A 21,123-nucleotide genomic window follows, 5' to 3' on the forward strand; every position below is an offset into this window, starting at 1 on the left:
TCAGTCTGCCACTTCCAGGTGGTGACCCGGACGTTACTTCTCTGAGCCGGCTTCTCCTTTGCCAGCTGCACACTGTGGTCCTCCCTGCCTCACAGAGTCGTCTGAGACAATGCGTGTTAAAATCCCAGCCCCAGTGCCTGGCACCCAGTGACATCTCTGTCTTACTGGCTTTTATTATTATGGATTACACCCCATGCTGTGTGCCAGGTAGCAGCTAAACACTTCATTTATTTGTTGATTATTTGATGCATTTATTTCTTTAACAAACATACTGCATACACCCTGTGCCTGGCCCTGCTCAAGCACTTTACTGATGCAATCTGCTGTGGGCTGTTCCGTGGCTCTTCCAGGCAGTGTGTGCATGTACGGTCCCATGTGTAGGTGAAGGCAGCTACTAGATGCAGAGAGGCTGATTGCCCAGAGCCTCATCTGTTAGGTGGAAGTGCCCGGATTCACACCAAGGACGCTCTGGGCCTCACCTTGCATTTGTGTCTTTGACACCCTATCGTTAAGGCTGGATTTGTCCTGTGGCCAATGCCAGGGCCCTCCTGCCCCATGGATGTCTGGCTTGGCTTGGTTTGCAGCCTCTCTCCTCCTCCCTATGTCCTTGGGAAGGAAGGAAAGAATGGACGGAGGAGAAAAGGAAGGCCTTCCCTCTTTCTCCCTTCATTCATTGAGGTGTAACATACACAAAGAGCACAGATCTTAAGTATACAGCTTGTTAAATATATTTGCACTCACATAAGCACCACCCAGGTCAGGTGAGAGAAAATGTGCCTCACCCAGAAGCCTCAGCATGCCCCTTCTGAGCCAGTGCTTCACTACAAGTCACCTTTTCTGATTTCTGTCACCATGCATTGGTTTTCCATGCTCTTCCACTTCATACAAACAGAATCCTGCAGTTCTGCTTATTGTGTTGTCTGTAAGGTGCATTCATGTTCCTGTGGTTACCTAGAACTCATTCCTTGTCATCACTTCATAATATTCTATGGTATGAATATAATATAGTTTGTTCAGTCTACTATGGGTGGACCACGGGGGTTGTTTCCAGTTTGGGACTACAGTCTCCCCTTAGTATCCAGAGATTGGTGATAGGCCTACTCACAGATACCCAAATCCACCAATGCTCAAGTCTCTTATGTAAAATGGCATAGTGTTTACACATAGTATTACATATATCCAGAGTGTCCTTTAAATCCTCTCTAGATTACTTCTAATATCTGTACTAGTAACTTTCTTATCACTAGGACAAAATACCCAACACCCACAACTTAAAGGAGGAGAAGTTTAATTTGGCTCACGGTTTGGGGGCTTTGGTCCATGGTTGGCTGAAACAACATGGTAGAAGGGTGTGGCAGAAGAAACCTCAACCCGTGGCAGTCAGAGAACAGAGAGAGAGAGGAGGAGAAGCCTAGGCCAAGAGCACAGCCTTCCAGGTCACACCCTGAGTGACACAGTCTCCTCAGACTAGGGCCCACCTCTCAACACTGGCGGCCTCTGGAGGACATTTTAGATCTAAACCATAGCAATACCTGAGCGCTCTGTAAGTATATAGTTATAGGTTAGGGAATAATGATGAGAAGAAAATCTGTATGCGTTGAGTACAGACCCACCTATTTTTCCTGAATATTTTTGATCTGCAGTGGGTTGAATATGCAGATGAAGAGTCAGAAGATGTGGAGAGCTGACCGTTTTGCGGATGGAGCTGCTGTGAGCATTCATGTATGGGTGTCTCAGTGGACATGGCCCTTGCTTCTCAGTAGTAGAATTCCTGGGGTAAAGGGAAGACATATATTGAACGTTATGGATGTTGTTGAGCCATTATTTTTATTTTTTTTATTTTATTGGTACATTTTAGATATATATAATGATAACATTCATCATAGGGAATTTGTACTTGTACATGATATATCTTGCTTCTTTTTTTCCCATTCCCCTTCCCTCCCTTCAGTCCCTCTTCTTTCTCTCCTTATTTACATTCTTTCTCTCCTTGATCCCATTTTTTCCTTCTATTCTCTTTTTTTCTTGTCTTTTCAACCCCCTCCTTGTTTCCCTTCCCATTTGAACATTTTCTTTCCATTTCCTAGTATCTATTATATATTTTGGTCCTTATTTACACTTTTGGTTTCTCACACCAGAGAAACAATGTGGTATTTAAACATATATGTCCAATTTATCTCACTTAAGAGTATGGTCTCAAGGTGCATCCGTTTAGCTAGAAATGTCTCAAGCTCATCTTTCTTTATGGCAGAGTAGTACTCCATTGTATATTTTAAAAATTTTTATCCATTCATCGACTGATGGGCATTTAGGCTGTTTCCAAGATTTAGCTATTACAGATCGTGCCAAGTCAAGCCATTTTTTGAATGGTTATACAAATTTTCCTTCCCACCAACAGAAGTGGAAGTGCTCTTGGCTTCTTTTCACCAGCACTTGTTGTTGTCAGTCTTTTTAGTTGTAGCCTTTCCAGTGGGTGAGTGGTGGTACTTCTTTGGGCCTTTAATGTCCATTGCTCTCATGATTAATGGTGTTGGACCCCACTTTGTGGACTTACTGGCCATTGAGATGTCTTTTATGAAGTATCCATTTGAATCTTTTGTTCATTTTTTATTTGAGTCTTTTTTATTTCATAATGATTATAGGAGTTGTGTAGATGCAAATCCTTTGTTGAAACATGTATTGAAAACCCAGTCTGGGGTTTGTGTTTTCACTCTCTTAAAGGTACTGAATAGAAGTTCTTTGTGGTAACAAAGCCTTTCTTTTATGGCCTATGAGTTTTGTGTCCCCGTCCAGTATCCTTTGCTCCCCAAAGCATTCCTCATTGGGATTCTCTCCTGCAGGGCTGGGAATGGCCACATGGAGCAGGCCAAGCGAGAGGCAGCCTCAGGGGCTTGAGCCAGCTGCAGAGGGAGAACCCCATGTGTCCCTGGGCCGGGAGATGACAGAGGCCAACCGCTTTGCCTATGCTGCCCTCTGTGGCATCTCTCTGTCCCAGCTGTTTCCAGAACCTGACCAGAGGTGAGTTCTTCTGTCCTATGGAGGGACAGTCATGCTTCTTCAGGGTGAGGATTTTTTTTTCAGTAGTAAGAATGAACCCAGGGCCTTCACACTTAGCCACATCCCAACACTTTCTTTGTTTTTTATTTTGAGACAGAGTCCCAGTAAGTTGGCCAGGCTGGTGGGCTCAAATTCACAATCCTGCCTCAGGCTCCCAGAGTGCTAGGATGACAGATGTGTACCACCACACCCATCCAGGGGAGTAGTTATTGACAGCCAAGCTGCCTGCCAGGCCCTCAGGCACTATAGAGTCATGTCCTTGCCTATAAGGGACTCAATGTGGTTGGGGGATAAGACATCCCTTCCTTCAGTTATTCAGTCATTTATACCGTTGCCAAGCATCTTTTGAGCACCTCCTGTGTGCTGGGCATGATTTGCAGTACATGGAGGCATATGTAAGTGAGTCAAATAAGATATCCTTCCTCCTTCAAGTAAGACACAGTCTTTTAGGGGATGAGAGATTTATTCATTCATGAAACATGCATTGTTGAGCACCTACTATGTGTTGGGTGCAGTGCACAGCCCTGTGAGAAAAGAAAGAAGAACAAGGCCTGACTTCTACCCTGCAGGTGCTTATGTCTAGGTGGGGCACCCACCCGGCTGATTGTAGCAGTGGCAGACAGAGACACCTAAGGGCTGTGCTGGGATTAGATATGGCATTGGAAAAAAGGATGGCAGGTTTAATGGTGATGTTATATTTTGCATCTGTCATTGCTGGTATCTGCTGTGAGTGTCCTGGAATCTTATATTTAGAGTCAGAACAACAGAACTGTTAACAGCATGCACTTCTGCCTTCAAAGCCTTCAGGATTTCCGGGGCCATGATGAGAGGTGGAGAGAGGTGCAGAAGGGACAGTGTTTCCTTGGGAAGAATGGGGTTGACTTGGGAACTGGTTGGATATTGGGGATGAGGCTGAAGCAGGAGCTATCTGCAGCAGCCCCCAAGCCTCGGGCAGGGAGGAGAGCACAGGAGGCCAGGATTGGTATGACTAGGACAGTGAGCAGCAGCTTGGGGATAGGTGATAATGGGACTTTCTTACATCTGACTCCCACACACACACACTCAGTGCCTCCCCTCATGCCTGGGATTTGGGGGCTTTTAGGTTTTCATCTTCATCTCACCACTGGACTGATCACTGAGCATATTCCTCATGGTGGGCGTGTCCTTCCAGAACGCCTTTCCTAACCTGTCCCTGGATCGGGCTGTTTCTCCCCTTCTGCTCATTCTCATGCCATATCTGGGAAGCCTCATCTTTCTGGAAACTCCCCCTACCCTGATAAGCCTACCAAATAAACCCCCACCCACTAAACTGGCACCTAGCCAGGAAGAACTGTGTGTTCTTTCTCTCTGTAAACAAATATTTGTGAGTGAGAACTGAGCCAGGCCCAGCCTGGGCACCACCTAGGAGGGCACTGGGAAAACTGAGCTACTGTCCCCTGTCCTCTCTCCCAGCCCATGTCCAAGCATGACTCTGAGCGCAGGCAGCTGCTGGCCACTCTAAGCATTTGCCTCAGGGGGCTTCCTCCTGTGTGTTCTGAGACAGTACATTTTTTTAAAACTTCCATCTTTTTAAAGGCCAGAGAGGCTGTTGGTTTTGGTTATCTGTAGAAAATGCTCTTGGCAGTTTCTGCCCACACAGGGCTTAAAAGTAAACCTCGAAATATTTATTTCTTATCTATATTGTAAGCCTCACAGATTAATTGTTCCTTACAGTTAATTCTATTTATGGACTGGGATGTTGTCCAGTGGTACAGTTTTAGCATGCACGAGGACCTGAGTTTTAACCCCAGCACTGCAAAAAAGAAAAAAAAATTATTAAATGATTAATTCAAAATAAGAAATTGATAGGGTAGAGCAGAGGTCAACAAACTCCTTCTGCCAAGGGTCTGGTAGTTTAGGCTCATGGACTGAGTGGTCTGTGTCACTCACCTTGCTATTGTAGCCTAGAAGCAGCCATAGGCAGTATAGGAAGCAGTGAGTGTGGTACCAATAAAACTTTATTAGTAAAAACAGGCCATGGGTCAGATTTGCCCCCACAGGCTATAGTTTGGTGGGAAAAGAAAGTGAAGTCCACATCACCTAAAATTGTTTGTATTTCATGCACCACAGTCACCGACTTTTATGTGGGTGCCACCATTTACCTCCATAACCGCAGTTCACATAAACCCCTTGGCTCTGGAGAGCCCAAGCTTGCAGAGCCCAAGGACCTAAGCCAGACCTGTCTTTCAGCTCCTTCTGCACAGAGTTCATGGCAGGCCTGGTGAAGTGGCTGGAGTTATCCGAAGCCGTCCTACCAACCATGACTGCTTTTGCCAGTGGCCTGGGAGGTGAAGAAACAGACACGTTTGCTCAGATTTTATTGAAGGACCCCATCCTGAAGGTTGACCCATCACTGATCACTCAGGTACACCTCGCAGCTGGGTGATGGCTGCCAGGGACAGTGGAGCAAGTCATTTCCTTTCCAGCTCTGTCTAAGAATACCATCTAGTAGGGTGGATATTCCATCCTAATATATGATGCTAATGATCATCGCTGACGTTGACTATTTACTATCAGTGTAATGCCCTTATGGCACTTATGTGCTAGTATCTTTACAAAAATTAACTCATTTAATTCTCAACTTCCTAGGTAGGCAATACAGGTTGAGTAATTCTTCCAAAATGCTTGAGACTAGAAGTGTTTCAGATTTGGGGGCAGGGGTTGGGAATGTTTGCATATACTAATGAGATGTAATGATGACGGAACCCATGTCTAGACAATCAGAATCAGCAAAAAAATATTTTTTAAGTGCTAGGGATGGAAACCTGAGTCTCAAGCATACTGGTCAAATGCTTTAGATATGAGACCCAAGTCTAAACATTAAATTCATTTATATTTCTTATATACCATATACACATAGCCCAAAGGCAATTTTGTACGGCATTTTTAATAACTGGATGCATGAAACAGAATTTCATGGTTTGGAATGTTGTGGCATCAGATTGATGCTCAAAAAGTTTCAGATTTGGGAGCATTTGGATTTTGGATTTTTTGTTTCTTTTCTTTTTTTTTTTTTTTTTTTTTGTACCGAGGGATCGAACTTGGGACCTTGCGCTTGCAAGGCAGGCAGTGGAACCACTGAGCTAAATCTCCGGCCCTGGATTTTAGATTATTTGGATTAGAGATTCTCAACCTGTATGATTGTTCTCATTTTATAGTTGAGAAAAGTGAAGCACAGAGAGGTTAAATAACTTGCCCAAGCTCCCACCACTTAGAAGAGGTCAAGCCAGGATTTGAACAGTGGTGGTCTGACTCCAGAACCCGGTTCCACTCAGCTGTGGTGCCTCTTTCTGAAGCAGCAGGTTTGCTCTATGGCCTCTATGGGCCTGGGCCCGTCGTGTACCTGCTCTGTGTGCAGCTGAAGCAGGCAGACGCTTGTGATATGCACTGTTGGGGAGCTAAGTGCAAAGGGAGAAAGCAGCCCCTTCCACTCCTTGCCTCCTGCACCTGAAGTTCCCACCTTTGTTTCTTTATTTGCGTGTTTATTGTCTGAAGCACCGTTTGCAAAAGAGCAGAGGGATTTTGTCTGTCTTGATCACCACATGGGAGGAGTTGATAAACACCTGTCTCCTGAGCTGTCTGATTGCCAGTGTGCTTGCCACTGATTCCCATTTCCTTTCTCCTCAGGACCTTCTGAGCTTCTCCCTCAATGAAGGTAAGTTGATTTGCTAAGCTCTGTAAAGTGTGGGTGCCAGGGAAGCCAGTAAGAGGTGCTACCACTTGTGTGTGACCCAGACTGCCGTTGCATTTTTGGCAAGGGAAGGGCAGGGAACCCAGTGTCACTTCCGAGCCGGTGAATACAGTACTTTGTGCTGAGCACTGCGTGGTGCTGCTTGGCGCCCATTCCATGTCTTCCTCGCCAGCCCTGTGGTTTTCCTTCCTAAGCAGCTCTCAAGTCTGCTTCCTTCCCCATCACCCACCACCCTCGTCTCAGCCACTGCTACGCCCTCCTGAGTGACAGCTGAGTCTCCTCACCGGTCACCCTGAATCCTGAATGACCTTTCCCGAGGCTCTGTGACCAGGGACAAGAGCCAGTTGTTCAATTTTCTAAAAAAAAATTTTTTTTTTACTTATATAATATGATCTTTGGTTCCAAGAACACAGTCAAAGCCAGATATGATGGCACAGGCCTGTAACCCCAGCACTGTGGGAAGTTGAGGCAGGAACATCACAAGTTAGAGCCCATTTTTGATAGTCTACCAACTTAGCAAGACCTGTCTCAAAAAGGAGCCAAGCGCTGGGGATGTAGTTCAGTGCGAAGGCCCTGGGTTCAATCCCCAGTACGAGGAGGAGGAGGAGGAGGAGGGGGAGGGGGAGGGGGAGGAGGGGGAGGAAAGAAAAAGAACTCAATCAAGGGCCTTTAAAGAGACGCTGAGTGTCATAAATGAGCCAGTTGCCCAAGTTCTTTCCCACAAGATCCATGAGGGCAGAGCCCTTGTGGGGCTTCTGTACTATTGTTTCCCAGCACCTATACCACTGAGGGATACATGGTCAACGTTTAGTATTTGTGGGAGGGAAGAAAGAAGGGGAGAGGGAGGATGGATGGGTGGATGGATGGAAGGAGTAAGGACAGGGAGGAGGGACAGAAGAATGGATGAGCGGTCTTTCATTAGAGAACAAGCTTAGATCAGGAGCAGGATGGTTTGTCCTAGAGTCCTCCTTCCCTTGGAGACTGGCGGAGTGGGGCATGTGCAGGGAGCAGCCTTACCTTGCTGATGGATTCCTCCCTGGGTGTGAGACTGAGTGAGTGGTCATGGAATCTGGCCAGAAAATCAACACAAAAAGCTGCATTTCTCAGAACTCCTGGAACACTGACTTTTACAGACAGTGTGGGGATCTTAGCCACAGAATGATTCCATATTGGCAGCTGGGTGGGAATTTTGGAGAGTGCTAATCATTTTCTTCTCATCAAGTCACAACCTGTGAAGCTCTTTGCCCACAGAACTGTAAAAACGTGTCTTCTGTGCTGAAGGTAGGCGGTGCTGATAACTCAAAGTAAGGCTTACTCAACTCGGCTCTGATGATGTCTGGGCTCAAAACTCCTTGGTGGTGGGGCTGCCCTGGGCACTGTAGTATGTTTGGCAGCCTCTCTGGCCTCTAACTATTAGATGCCAGCATCACTTTCTGGTTGCGACAACCAAAAATGTCTCTAGACATTGCCAGATGCTCTCTAGGGAATGAAACATCTCAGGCAGGGCCAGATCATTTGCATTCAGTGATCTTTATAATCACCCTGGCTGCTTATTGGGCCCCTTAGATTGTGGATTATTACACAGCATATAACTCTCAAATCAGCTACTGGAATATGTACTATTATCTCCCCTGGGAGGAAATTAAGGCGCAGGAAGGTTAAGCAAGTAACCCAGGATTCCATTTCACAGTTTCAAAGTCCCATTTAAGGTGAGATGAATCTCACTGTGGACTCTGTATTGGCGCTGGGGAAACTTAAATGGAACCCTAATTTGTGCCCTCTGTACTCTGGGCCTGTAATCTGTGCTCTGAGGATTAACACTAAGCCAGGGCCTGTTCAGGCACACGAATGTGAGTCACAGCCACCTCTGCCACAAAGTGATGTTCTGCAGAAAGTCTGTTCCTGGAAGGCAAACCCTTCCTCCCTGATGAATCAGATAGCTGTGAGATGTAACCCTTGGCTGTGGTGAACTACAGGTACAGTGACCCAGTTGGTGAGTTCTCAGTAAGCATCCTGCAATTGCCTAGTTCATCCATGTAGCAAATAAGGATTGAACCCCCAAGCTGGGCATGGTGACACATGTCTGTAATCCCAGCAGTCTGGGAGGCTGAGGCAGGAGGATCACAAGTTCAAGCCCAGCCTGAGCAACTTAGAGATTTAGCAAAACCCTGTCTCAAAATTTTAAAAAAAGAAAAAAAAATGTTTAAGGCGCTGGGGATGTAGCCTTCAGTGTGAAGGCCCTGGTTTCGATCTCCAGAACAGAGAAGGAAAGAAAAGAAAAACTAACCACCCACTGTTATACTTGGCCCCGTGTGAGGCACAGGGAATAATTCTTATAGTGGACACTCATTGAGTGCCTACTATGCATGTGGCTTGGAGCTGTGTCTTCCTCACAGGTAGATGCTGTCCCTGTTTCACAAGCGGAAACAGGTATAGAGAATAAAATAACCTGCCCAAGGCCATCAAGCTGGAAAGTGAGAGGCAGATTCTGACCCAGGCAGCACGGCTCCATAATCCATTTCTTAGTGCTGCCCTACCCCTCACGTGCAGGCACCTGGACCTCGTCCCTACCAATAAATGACTTCAAGCGGGTGCCACAGGGCTGAGTGCATGCCTCAAGCATACAGCAGTACGGCAGGAGCCCCAGGCATAGCACAGCCCACTGATCTGGCAAAGGAGAAGGCAGAGCTAGAGGAGCTCAGAGGGGGCCCCTCATCTCTGCCCTCTGTGCCCACCACCAGGGGTCCTGAAGTAAGCTTCTTACCACCTTGACACCTTACCTGTCCTAAACCACAAGAAGAATAGGCAGTAGTGAAACTACTTCCCAGAGAGAGCCTGTATAGCCAGGCTCTGTCTCCCAAAGCAGAGACCCTGGGCCCACAGAGAACTTGCACCCAGCGCCCAGCGGCATACAGGCCACCATCAACATGAAGGGCGCCATGGGGCTGGAATCCAGGGTGGTTTCTCCTTCATATAAAAAAATGTTATCTAGGGTAAAATAGAGATAATGAATCAATATTCTAGAAGAAAGGCATCAGTGAGGGAGTTGGGGAATGGAGGGATGGTGATGCAGTGGGCGGGACCAGCAGCTGTGCAAGTGTGAGTGTGGCCTGCGAGGTGTGTCCTCGGACCCCGAGAGAGGAAGAACAGAGAGCCGGACACTGACCGGAAGTGGGACGCCTACACCCTCCCCAGCAGCCCCAGCTCTGAGGGTGGCAGTGGTGCTGTGAATCCCTCTTCGTGGCTCACTGGTCTGCTTTTCTGATGCAGGGGCTTCTGTTATCTGTAGGTCCCTGGGTGTTCTAGGCTCTGTAAATCTAAGGAAAAGTTACTGATTAGAAAGTCTTATGACTCAGGTCTTTTGAGTTCCTTTTCTCAGGAATAGTTATCTCTGCAGTTAATTATTAAGATCCATACAGATTCCTTTCTCCTAGAGAACAGAGGAAGATATCAGAAGGCTACCTTTCCCTGAGGACAGAGGGAGTTCAGAAAAGCAACATTCTGGGAAGTGAGTGGGTGGCTGAGGACTGGAAGAGCTAACATTCTTCCCTGAGAGCAGTTCAGTCAGAGGCGTCATCTGCAGCAAAGCTAGGAGGAGACTAATGCATTGCCCAGCTGTGTGACTTCCAATTATGATTTTTAAAAGACAACTGAGAACAAGTGGAGCTATGGATTTATTTAGGTTTTCCTTTAGTGATAGCTTCTTAGCCTGGCTTATAAGAAAGGATGGTGGAAAAATGACAATTCGCCATGCAGAGTGACACTGGCTGGCTGCCCTTGATGGTGCTCTGTGTCCTGGCACTGGCTGGATTCACCATGTGCATCCTCTCATTGCTTCTCAGCAAAGCCAGATTTAAAATGTGCTTTGAGGCTGGGTGTGCAGCTCAGTGGCAGAGCACTTGCCTAGCATGCATGAGGCCCTGGGTTCCATCCCTGGCACCAAAAAAAGAAAAGTATTCTTGTTCCCATTTCACAGATAAAGAAACAGGCTCAGAGATAAAGAGACTTATCTAGAACCATTCAGCCAATGGGTAATCAAATGAAAATTCCAAGGTTAAAGTTTCTACCTCTTGGTTCCTTTTCTCCAGTTTGGAAGGAAGCCCCAAAGGGAAGAAATTGTCCTTGACCTCTTCCCAAAGGTCTGGGCTTTCCCTGTGTGTCTCAGCTAGTGCAAGGTCAACCCCAAACCCACCATCCCAGTTCTTGAGCCGAGACAGAGCCCTTACTAACAATAGAGACTGCCTGGAGCCTCACGGCAGGAGGCTGCACTGTCTCACCCCAGGAAATGGGGACAGGGTCAGGGTGTAATCCTGGGGGTGTGACGGACACCAAGCTCCAGGCGTGCCGTCCATCCCTCTGTGCGTAAGGCAGTGACAGATGAGGTACCTGGTGCAGTAGCTTCTGTATTGAGAGGTGCGGTGGGGGAAGGGCTAGAATGTGGATTTTGGTGCTGCTCTAGAAATGCCTCTCGAGCTTCCCAAACCAGGGGATGCCTTCTGAGTGTGCAGTTGTGTCTGGAGCCTGCACAAGAGCTGTCCAGTGGTTCTGGGTGGCTGGCGCACTCCTGCCCCCTAGCGGCAGAGTCAAGTCACCCTGGTGATGTGTCACTTTTAGGTGTGCCAGTTGCCATGGACCAGGGCTATTTCTCAAGGTCTTTTTTTTTTCTTTTGGTACCAGGGATCGAACTCAGGTCCTGTGCCTGCAAGGCAGGCAGCAGAACCACTGAGCTAAATCCCCGGCCCAACCAGGGTTATCTCTAGGATTGTGTATATTCCCCATCTGCACAGAAGCTAGGATTCATGGCTGGTTGTGTGGGATTGACCTAGAACCCCAAATACACAAATATAGGCATCAGCCTTTAAAAGACAGGCACAGTGGAATGAGTGGAAATGTTGACACCATATAATCCTGCATTACAACCGGCTTCTCCAGTCTCAGCTGTGTGACTTTGAGAAAGATTCTCTATGCCTATTCTTCCCTCATTTGCAAAATAGGGTATCATGATGCCAATTTCCCAGGGCCATTGGGAGGAGGATAAACAAGCTCTTTGCATGATCCTTGCAAGCTCCTCACATGATGCCTGGCACTTAGGTCAGGCCTGGGATGTTGGTCGCTGATTCTCTTTTTGCCTGCAGAGGTGTCAGGAAGGTCCTCTTGATCATGCGCCTCCCTCCAGGGACTGGTGCATCCAAATCACCTGGGACTGGGAAGAGCTGGCCTCTGCAGGAGAAGAGTCCTGTTGCTTGTAGTAGGAACAGCCCACTTCCCAATCACCTGGTGGGCTGTTAGAAAACCAGATTCCAGAGCCTCTCCCCTGCATGGAGGGATGGGGAACCAAGTTTTCATGGGCTTCCTAGTGACCTTTACACTCACTAAAGTTTCGGAACCACTGACCATGCCGTAGTCACCAAACTCCATATCACCATGTTCCTCTTGGACTCCCAAGTCCACTTGACCTTGTACTTTTGACAGTCCCCACCTGGAGAAAAGACCTCAGAGACCAGCTCCTAGTCCTTGTCCAAAAGTCCTGGCCTGGAATCGGAGATGCTCCCAGAGGTGTTGGGGGTGCTGGTGCTGCTTGGTGCTCCTCCTCTGGTGGGGCTTCCCCTGCTCCAAAATTGAAAATCAAGGGCTAATCCAGATTCAGAGGGAGGCCGTGAGGGAGGAGCAGAGGCCAAAAGCAACAGATGGGCTTGGGAGAAACATGCAGGTCTGCAAGACAGTGTCCTGCTATCTCCTGGCCTTGGTTCTCATGTCACCTGTGAGGTTCAGAACACAGCCTCTCCAGCTGACTGCCCATTTCGCTCCTCACCAGCTGGGTGAATCTGGGCAAGTCCCAGAGCTTCTGCACCCCTTTCCTCTTTGCTAAGCCACAGTGATTCCCAATATCTGCCTCCCTAGTGGCTGGAGGACTCCAGATACTCTGCATCAGGGACACAGAGAGGGAGCAGCACAGAAGCTGGTCCAGGAGTAACCGAAGTACATAAATGAAGCTTCCGGAGTAGAATGATTACGGATCATAGGAGGTTTCTGCTGAAAGGGGATGTGAAGCTCATCCAGCATCATTATCCTCCGTATTTTGGACTTCTCCCAGTGGAGGTCCATTCATACACTCACTCACTCATTCATTCATTTCCTGGTTCATCTTTCAGTCCTACAAAGATGCTAAACCTCCACTTTGTTTTAGGCACTGACCTAGGTGCAGGGGAGGTGAAATGAGTTTGGAACTTACGTTCAAGAGCCTAAACCATAAACAAATAGGCAAATAAAACAGTGTAGTTTGAAATGGAGATGAGAAGAAATCCCTCCCTCAAGGGGACAGGAAGCTTAGGACCAAGGAGGGCTTCGCAGAGGAGGTGACCTTTGAGGAGGGGACTAAGCCATGAGCAGATCTCAGAGTTCCAGGCAGTGACAGCTCTGGCACTTAAGGGAAGAGAAGATCCACTCAGAGAAGGAGAGCGTGCCCCATGTCCCCAGGGAGCAATACTTTGAAGGTACTGAAAACAGAGGGGTCCCAGGAGGAGATGGGAAATGGGAAAGGGCTTGAGCTGCTTGGGGCAGTGAGCTTCACAGAGGACCCTGCAGGCAAGGGAGAAGTTGGTCAGTGAATGAGCCAGCACATCTTAACCATGCATCTACTAACTCAGCATTGTCTCAGGCTCCAGGAGGCAACAGGGAACAAGACCAAGGATCTTGCCCCATAGGACTAACACTGCTGAGCCATGCAGTAACAGCCATAATTCGGTGGTGGGAAAGGGGACGATGGGAACAGGAGGACCCCGGGATGGGATCCTCTAATTCAGGAACCACTGGCCTCACCAGAGAGTTGATATTTAAGTTGAGGACTGACTGGCAGAAAAGGGCCAGGCCAGCAGAGCTCTGTAGGAGGTGCTTCCCAAGCAGGGAGAACAGCAAGTGCAAAGGCCTCGAGCCAGACATGAACTTGTTCTTGGAAGGACAGATGCTGGTGCATAAAGCAGGCACAGGTTGAAGATGAGCTGAGAGAGGATAGCAGGAAGGAGCCAGGTAAAGTAGTCTTGAGATCATAGGAAAGAAATGTGGATTCTCTTTTAAGGGCACTGGGGATCTTTTGGAGACTTCTATTAAGCCAAGGAGAAAACACAGTCAGATTGATGATCTTAAAGAATCTCTGAGGCAGATGAGGTGCAGGGATCAGAATGAAAGATGAGAAACCAGTGGGATGGCTGCTGGAGGTTGACAGGCAGTGGCAGTGGAAGTGGCAATGGAAGTGGCAGGTGGTGTCAGTAGAGGGAGGAGACATAGGAGTTGGGAGGTACAACTGTCCACGAGGGCTGCTAGATTGGACATCAGGATGGGGCACCAGGAGAATCAAGAACAATGCCCAGGGTTTTGGCCCGAGCCCCAGAGTGAACAGGTGGATGTGGCACATGTTATAGAGACAACACAGGCATGCCCTTGGGGAGCGAACTGGCCACCTGGCAGGCTGACAGTAAAGCTGAGACCAGAGAACTCCCATGGCCTTGGTAGCCCAGGACCCATGACCTCATCTACCTTCCTTAAATAGAAGCTCAGCTCCAAAACCAGAAGCCCCACACCAAGGTCTCTGACCCTTACACAAGGCTGTGCCTGACATCCTGACCACGGGAGTATTAATCACCTGTGCACCTGGCCCTGGGTCCTAGGAGCTGAATCACTGCAACCTTGACCAATGGAGTATGTATTAGCACTAATTATAATTACTCATTAATCATCATGGCCAAGCCTTGATTTCCACTGCCCGATTATCACCTGGCTTGGTTCCTTCAAAGCAATAAGCAGCTGCTTTGTCTACAGAAGTTTTATTAACCCAGTAACCCCAAGATGCAATATGCAGTTGTCTGTCCCTCAGCACGTAGTACTTCATCCGGGGAGGTGACCAAGGGCATCCAGGCAATGTGGCTGGGCCATGAGGCTGACAGGCTGCCGAGGACCCTGGGTAAGGAAGGATCTGATTGATTTCTTCTGCTGAAACCTCCAATTTAAGTCTTTGGGGGCTAAGTCATGTTGAACAGGAAACATGTGGCCAGGGAAAGGGGGCTCCCCTAAGCCAGGTCTCAGGAAACCTCACTTCGGGCAAGTTTCTCAGCTTAGGGTCTCATGGGCAGCTAGAACTGGAAATTTAGCATTTTCAACAGCTTGTGTCTTCACAGCGCCCCCACAATGAAGGTTGATGTGGAATAGCTGAATGCCAAGTCCTGGCTCTTTTTCTCGTTGTCAAAGAGATCCAATTTGGAAGCCATAAAGATTCAACACTTGAGTCTTAAAGAATTTGTTGTAAAAATCAGAAGTTTGTTCATTCATAGGCACACGTTTGGAGGGCTTAGTGTGTGCCTTACCCTGGGTGGGTGCTGGGGTTGGACACCCGGGTGGGTGAGCTTGTGGTTCAGTAAGACACAGACAAGGACAATGACACAGGGAAGATGCAGGGAGAAAGGTCTCTGTAAGGGACCCAAGACCCCATGGAAGGACTGACCCAGAGAGGGTTCACAGGGATGGCTAAGCCTCATCTTGGGGGAAAATACAAGTGCAAGGTTTCAGTAATAGAATAATGCCCCCCCCACACACACACAAACACAGATCTCCGTAGATGAATTCCTAGAAACTGCGACTTTGTTACCCTACATGGCAAAGGATTTTGTAGCTGAGTTAAGCATCTTGAGATGGGGAGCTCATTCACCATTTTCCTGGGACCTGGTTCTCAGGGGAACACATGGCTTTGTTAGGAGAAAAGAAGGGGCATGGTGACAGAAGAAGAGACTGTGGTGGCCTCCAGAAGCTAGAAAAGCCAAGGAATGGATTCTCCTCCAGCACCTCCAGGAGGCCCACAGCCCTGCCAGCACCTTGATTCAGGACACCTGGCTGCAGCCCTAAAAGATAATAATTTGCATTGTCTTAAACCATCAAGTCTGGTATTTGTTATAGCAGCTGTAGGAAACTAATACAGCTAACCCTGCACAGCACACTGCTGTATGTACTATGTATTTATTTCTCAGGATCAGGAGGATAAAGGCCCCTTAGGTAGAAAACAGCAGAGGTGGGATTAAAACTGAGACTGTCCAGTCAGAGAGCCTCAGGGCCAAGGGATGGTGCTGAGGAAGGGTGGGAGCCGGTGAGCACTGATTCCCACAGTGCCAGGGACTGAGCTCTGCAGGCAGCAGTGTGATGGGGGAGGGGCTGTGCAGAGTGGCTTGGCAGGGTCCTCTGAAGAGGGCCCAGGACTAAGCCAAGTGGGAGCTTTGCAGATGGGAAGAGGCCAGATGAGTGGAGGAAAGGTGTTAGGTAACATCTGAAAGACTCGGGGACATTGCATGTGAGGGTGAGAGGGGATGACAGGGACCCCCTGCCCCTAGCTTGGGTGATGGGGGGGTGTTGTGTTCTGAGGTCACCCGAGAGGAGACCCAGAGAGTCCCTTGTGCCACACAGGGGCCCATGGCCTGGCAGCTGGGAGGGGGTTGAGCGCTTCAGCTGATGATGGAATCAGTCTTAGATGAGCAGGCACCTTGCTTAGGATGCTGTCCATTGTGGTACTGCCCCTTCCAGTGCAGTTGGTTCATGTGACCTCTTTCAGTCCCCCCCCGCACATGCACCTTACTAACCAGGTGTTAACATTCTTACCAGCTTTCAGCGAGAAAATTAAAGTTTGGTTAAATTTTGATAGATTCATTTTTTTAATTATAAAGTTAACTCACAGTTCACTATAGGTAATTTTGAAAAAGAAAAGAAAATCACACACTCTTCCTAGGTGTGGTGATGCATGACTATAATCTCAGCACTCTGGGAGGCTGAGGCAAGAGGATTGCCAAGTTTGAGGCCTGCTTAGGCAATGTACGACTTAGCAATACCCTGCCTCAAAAGAAACAAGAAAGAGCTGGGGATATAGCTCAGTGCAGGAGCACTGGGTTCAGTCCCTAGTATCACACACACACACACACACACCATATGTGACATATTTCCTTCACTTTTTATCCTATGAAGTGTTATGTTTTGTTTTATCTTGTTTTCCTTAATTGGGACCCTATGATATATTATCAAGTCAGTCTTCTATCCACTTTTACAATTTGTTTTATTGTGTGTGCATCTTTTTTCAAAAGTTATGGCAAACTTTCCTTGGGAATCATTTCATTATGGCTCCATGGTTTTCCATGGGACGGATGCACCTAGTTGATTTAATTCATTCCCTGATATTAGGAATCTCCAGACTATTCCAACTTATGTTAAAAAGCAGGGTTTATTTACTTTAATGCCCCTCTTTACTAAATACAGTATTCTTTACATTAAGGATTTTTAAAATTCAAATTCAAAAATTGAATTCTTGGGGCAAAAGGGATGCATATTTTTTAAAAAGTGAACACATTGCTAAATTTTTCTTCTGGAAAGTTGGTACCAGTGCACACTCCCATCAGTGATATCTTTGAGTATCCATTTTTATCATCTTCTTCTCAGCACTAGGATTGAATAGACTGATCTTTGTTCATTTGACTAGTGGGAAATACTACCTGGCTTTTGGTTAACATTTTTGATAATTGCACAGTATTCTACCAGAAAGCTGTGCTGTTGTTTCACTGACTGGCTTTATGGGGTCATGTCTGTAGGTTATTTTTAAACTGATGTTAACATCTCTGAGCTTAAAACCTAAATTAATTTCTCTGCTCATCTTTTTCTCTTTTGAGGGCGCTATGATGCCCGGGCCAGAGTCCTCGTTTGCCACATGACCTCCCTGCTCCAAGTGCCCTTGGAGGAACTGGATGTCCTTGAAGAGACATTCCTTGAAAGCCTGAAGGAAACCAAAGAGGAGGAATCTGAGTAAGAGCCCTGCAACCCTTGATGGGAACCATGAATTTCCTCTTGGAAATAAGAGGATTTTCCTTCCCAGTTGAGAGATGGGGCAGGGAGGCGAAGGAGTATTATTGTTTCAGCGGCAGCCCTGACTGGCTGTGTGACCTTGACAAGTCACCTGCCCTCTCCAAGCCTCTCATGTTCAGGATGATTGCTAAGGGCTGTGAATCTATATTAACATCCATCCCATGCCCTGACACCCTGTTCCATCTCAGGCTCCTACAATACCCTGTCACTCAAGTGACCTGAGTTCTTACACTTGTCTGTAGTTTAACTTTGGGCAGGTGACCTTTCTCAGAGCTGCAGTCTTCCTATCTGCAAAACGGGTATAAGGATAGCACCTTGCCAGGGTCATTAGGAGAAAGGAAGGGGATTGTATTTGTTTGGGATGTCTTTTTCTTTTTTTCTATTTTTTCTTTTTTTTTGGTACAGGCGATTAAACTCAGGGCCTTTGAGCTGAGCTACATTGCCAGCCCTTTTTTGAGACAGGGTCTCACCAAGATACCCAGGTTGGTCTCGAACTTGTGATCTTCCTGTGTCAGCCTCCAAGATTGCTCGGATCACAGGTGTGCGCAACCACACCCGGCTAGAAAGAGATCATATTATAAAATGATCAGTCCAGGGCTGATATGTAGCAAGTGCCAGTGGGTACAAATCTTCTCTTCCCCTACCTGCCCCAAGCCTCTGTAGAGGAGCTTTGCTAATGTGTATGGTCAGGGTAGATGGAGGGAAATTATCCTGTTAGCTGGCCAGAGCAAGCTCATTACATATGCCTTCCACTGAATCTAATCTCAGGGCAATATATCAGTCCCAGTCACAGCTTATTTTCAGGCTACTGGCACCAGGCACCTCTGCCCAGCTCTGTATTTTGCTCATCTGTGATGGGTTCCTTTGAGCACCCAGGTTACACCATTTGAGCCCAGCTGGAAATTTAATCCCAAAGTCAACATCAGAGCCAGAGTTGTCCTCCTGCCACCAGGCTTTCTGAGGCAAAGGAAAGGTATTACCTTAGGAAAGGAGGAAACGTGATTTGTTGAAGTAACCTAAAAACAGGGGCTGGGGATTTAGCTCAGTGGTTCTGCTGCCTGCCTCGCAAGCGCAAGGATCCGAGTTCGATCCCCAGGACCAAAAAAAAAAAAAAAAAAAAAAGGAAATAACCTAAAAACATTCCTGCTTTAGGGCTGGGGATTTAGCCCAGTGGCACCTCGCCTGCCTCAAAAGTACAAGGTCCTGAGTTTGATCCCTGGTACCAAACAAACAAACAAAAACATTTCTGTTTTGAATCCCAGAACTGGGTCAATAAAGAAATACCTGGATCTGAGCAAATTACCATAATCGTAAGGGCTGCCCAAGTTCTTTGGATGAATTGAAAATTTATAGGGTCTTATATGCCTTGGAATTAAGGAAACTCCATTCTTATTTGGAAATCTTTTTTTTTTTGGTACTGGGAATCGAACTCGGGTCCTTGCACCTGCGAGGCAGGTGGTGGAACCACTGAGCTAAATCCCCGGCCCCTGGAAATCTTTCTATCAGAAAGAAATGTATTACCTGGGAGAATTTGTTTGATAACATCAGTAATGCCTGATCAAGGCAGATGTAAGGCAAAAGTTCCAACAAAGCCTGGCTATGATATTTTACCAAGTATGTGATCTTTTTTAACTTCCCCAGACCTCAGTTTCCTTACTTGCAAAATGAGGATGATAATAAGATGCTTCTCATAGGGTCCTTGTGGGCTGCAATGAGCTCATACATGTAGAATACTTCAAGTGAGCCTGGGACAGCAGAGCTACTCCATAAATATCATTATTGTTACTGTTAACAGTATTGTTACAATTATATTAGCATATATGAACCTTTTCCCCAGAAAAATATATAGTTTTAAGGACCATGGAGACTCAGATTCTGTCTGTGGTCTCCAGAAGGATCTGAGACCCAGAGAACACACAGCAACTGTTCAGCCTGGAGACTTGATTCTTAGTTAGATTCTGCTGCTAACTCTCCTTGTGGCCGTGGACAGGTTGCTTGCCCTCTCTGGGCACCAGCACCAGTTTTTTTCACCTATGCAATTAGAAGATCAAATTATACGTGGGTTTCTTTTAACTCTAAGATTCCATAGATTTAGGAGATGAGCTTATCTAAGGTGTTTCTTTGCAGTTAGGATCTCGAGTATGATGTGTCACCCCACCCTTCTTGGTCCCCATCTGAGCCCTAAGACCATCCAAGCATCTTTCATCTGTTGCATGACTGCGCCTGTCTGTGCCTCAGTTTCTTCATCCCTAACATGGGGGTGCTGTTAGCATCTACATGAGAGGTTTTTGAGAGGATTAGACTAATTAACATGCATTAAACCTTGGCATCACGTCTGGCACACAGCAGTAAGCATTAGCTGGGGTGCTGCTGGAGGTGAACACTGCTTGTCCCGAGTAACGTAGTCACCCTCTAACTTGAACCAAATGCCTACAAGCAAGGACAAGCCTCTGTATCTGATCCTCATAACCACCTGTGGGGGCTTCACAGATGAAAGAAGTCAGACGGGTGACATTGCTCAGCATGTCACACCTCTGGTCGGTGGTATCATGATTCAGCCATGATGTCCAGTCTGGGTATCATTTACTGAATCCCTCAAGGCCTGGTTGACAATCCCAGGGTCTCTCCTTAATTCTGAAGAAGGCAGTGAAGAGAATTCTTTATGAGGCCATCTAGCTTTCATTAAGAAAGGATCTGTAGACCTCAGAGACAAGCTCATCCTGTTTGTTAACATCAGAAAAAGAAAAAAAATTTTTTTTTAAGTTTTTAAGTGCAGATGGTGGGCTAGGATGTCTCTCAGTGCAGAGGGCTTGCCTCTGGTTCACAAAGCTGAGTCCTGTGACCAGCAAGGCAAAGAAGAAGCAAAACAGCAGGTGGTGGTGTGGACGGTAGGAATCGTGAACTCCCTCTCATGGGAGATCAGATGGCAGTGAATAAAAATTTTTTCGGCCCCATAACATGGGCAGAATTGTTTTGTTCTTGGGGTGTCTTTGGTGTCAGCTCGGGATCTGGCCCAAATCCGCAGCGTAGCCTCAGCCACCATCCTTGGCTAACATGGACCAGCAACGCAGCTTCATTTCTGGCATTCCAGAGTGTGACTGTGTGGTGCTGTGGATTGCCAACGTGTCTAAAGAGAGGGCAAAGTCTGTAGCAGGGACAGAGCTGTCATTTGCGTTCAGAATTATCTAAATCTGTGCTTCTGAGGCAGAGGGGAGCATTCTAGATGTGACTCAGAGCACACATCTCCTGGCGTTAGAGGTTGCAATTCAATCAACTGAAGTAATTGTGAGAGTAAAACGCTGTGATAATTAACAGTGACTGGAAAATCTATTCATTTTATGTAGAAAACAATTACTAAGAATGTGCAGTCTTACATAAATAGAGAAATAGATTAGCTCTTCGAGTGAATGTCAGGAGAGAGTGCCTCAATAAGTACCTTTAGGGGAAAATGC

At 47.0% G+C, this 21,123-nt stretch overlaps 1 protein-coding gene across 10 annotated transcripts in view; it reads left to right on the forward strand.

Moving 5' to 3' along the window:
* Tmco4 (transmembrane and coiled-coil domains 4) overlaps positions 1 to 21,123 on the forward strand; it is an 88,970-nt gene that overhangs the window by 12,571 nt on the left and 55,276 nt on the right. For 6 of the 10 annotated variants that reach the window (XM_004850449.3, XM_004850450.3, XM_087215684.1 and 3 more), the window contains 4 exons: positions 2,841 to 3,018; positions 5,287 to 5,461; positions 6,724 to 6,751; positions 17,479 to 17,611. In XM_004850449.3, coding sequence (XP_004850506.1) covers positions 2,849 to 3,018; positions 5,287 to 5,461; positions 6,724 to 6,751; positions 17,479 to 17,611 — 506 coding nt within the window. In that variant the 5' untranslated portion in view covers positions 2,841 to 2,848. Of the gene's footprint in view, positions 1 to 1,643; positions 1,711 to 2,840; positions 3,019 to 5,286; positions 5,462 to 6,723; positions 6,752 to 17,478; positions 17,612 to 21,123 lie in introns of all 10 variants that reach the window. The other 4 variants (XM_021262952.2, XM_021262953.2, XM_004850452.3 and 1 more) reach the window with 1 other exon arrangement.

Source organism: Heterocephalus glaber, unplaced genomic scaffold (assembly GCF_053883595.1).
Source record: "Heterocephalus glaber isolate CG9 unplaced genomic scaffold, H.glaber_assembly_v1.0 deba00001452, whole genome shotgun sequence".
Lineage (NCBI taxonomy): Eukaryota > Metazoa > Chordata > Mammalia > Rodentia > Bathyergidae > Heterocephalus > Heterocephalus glaber.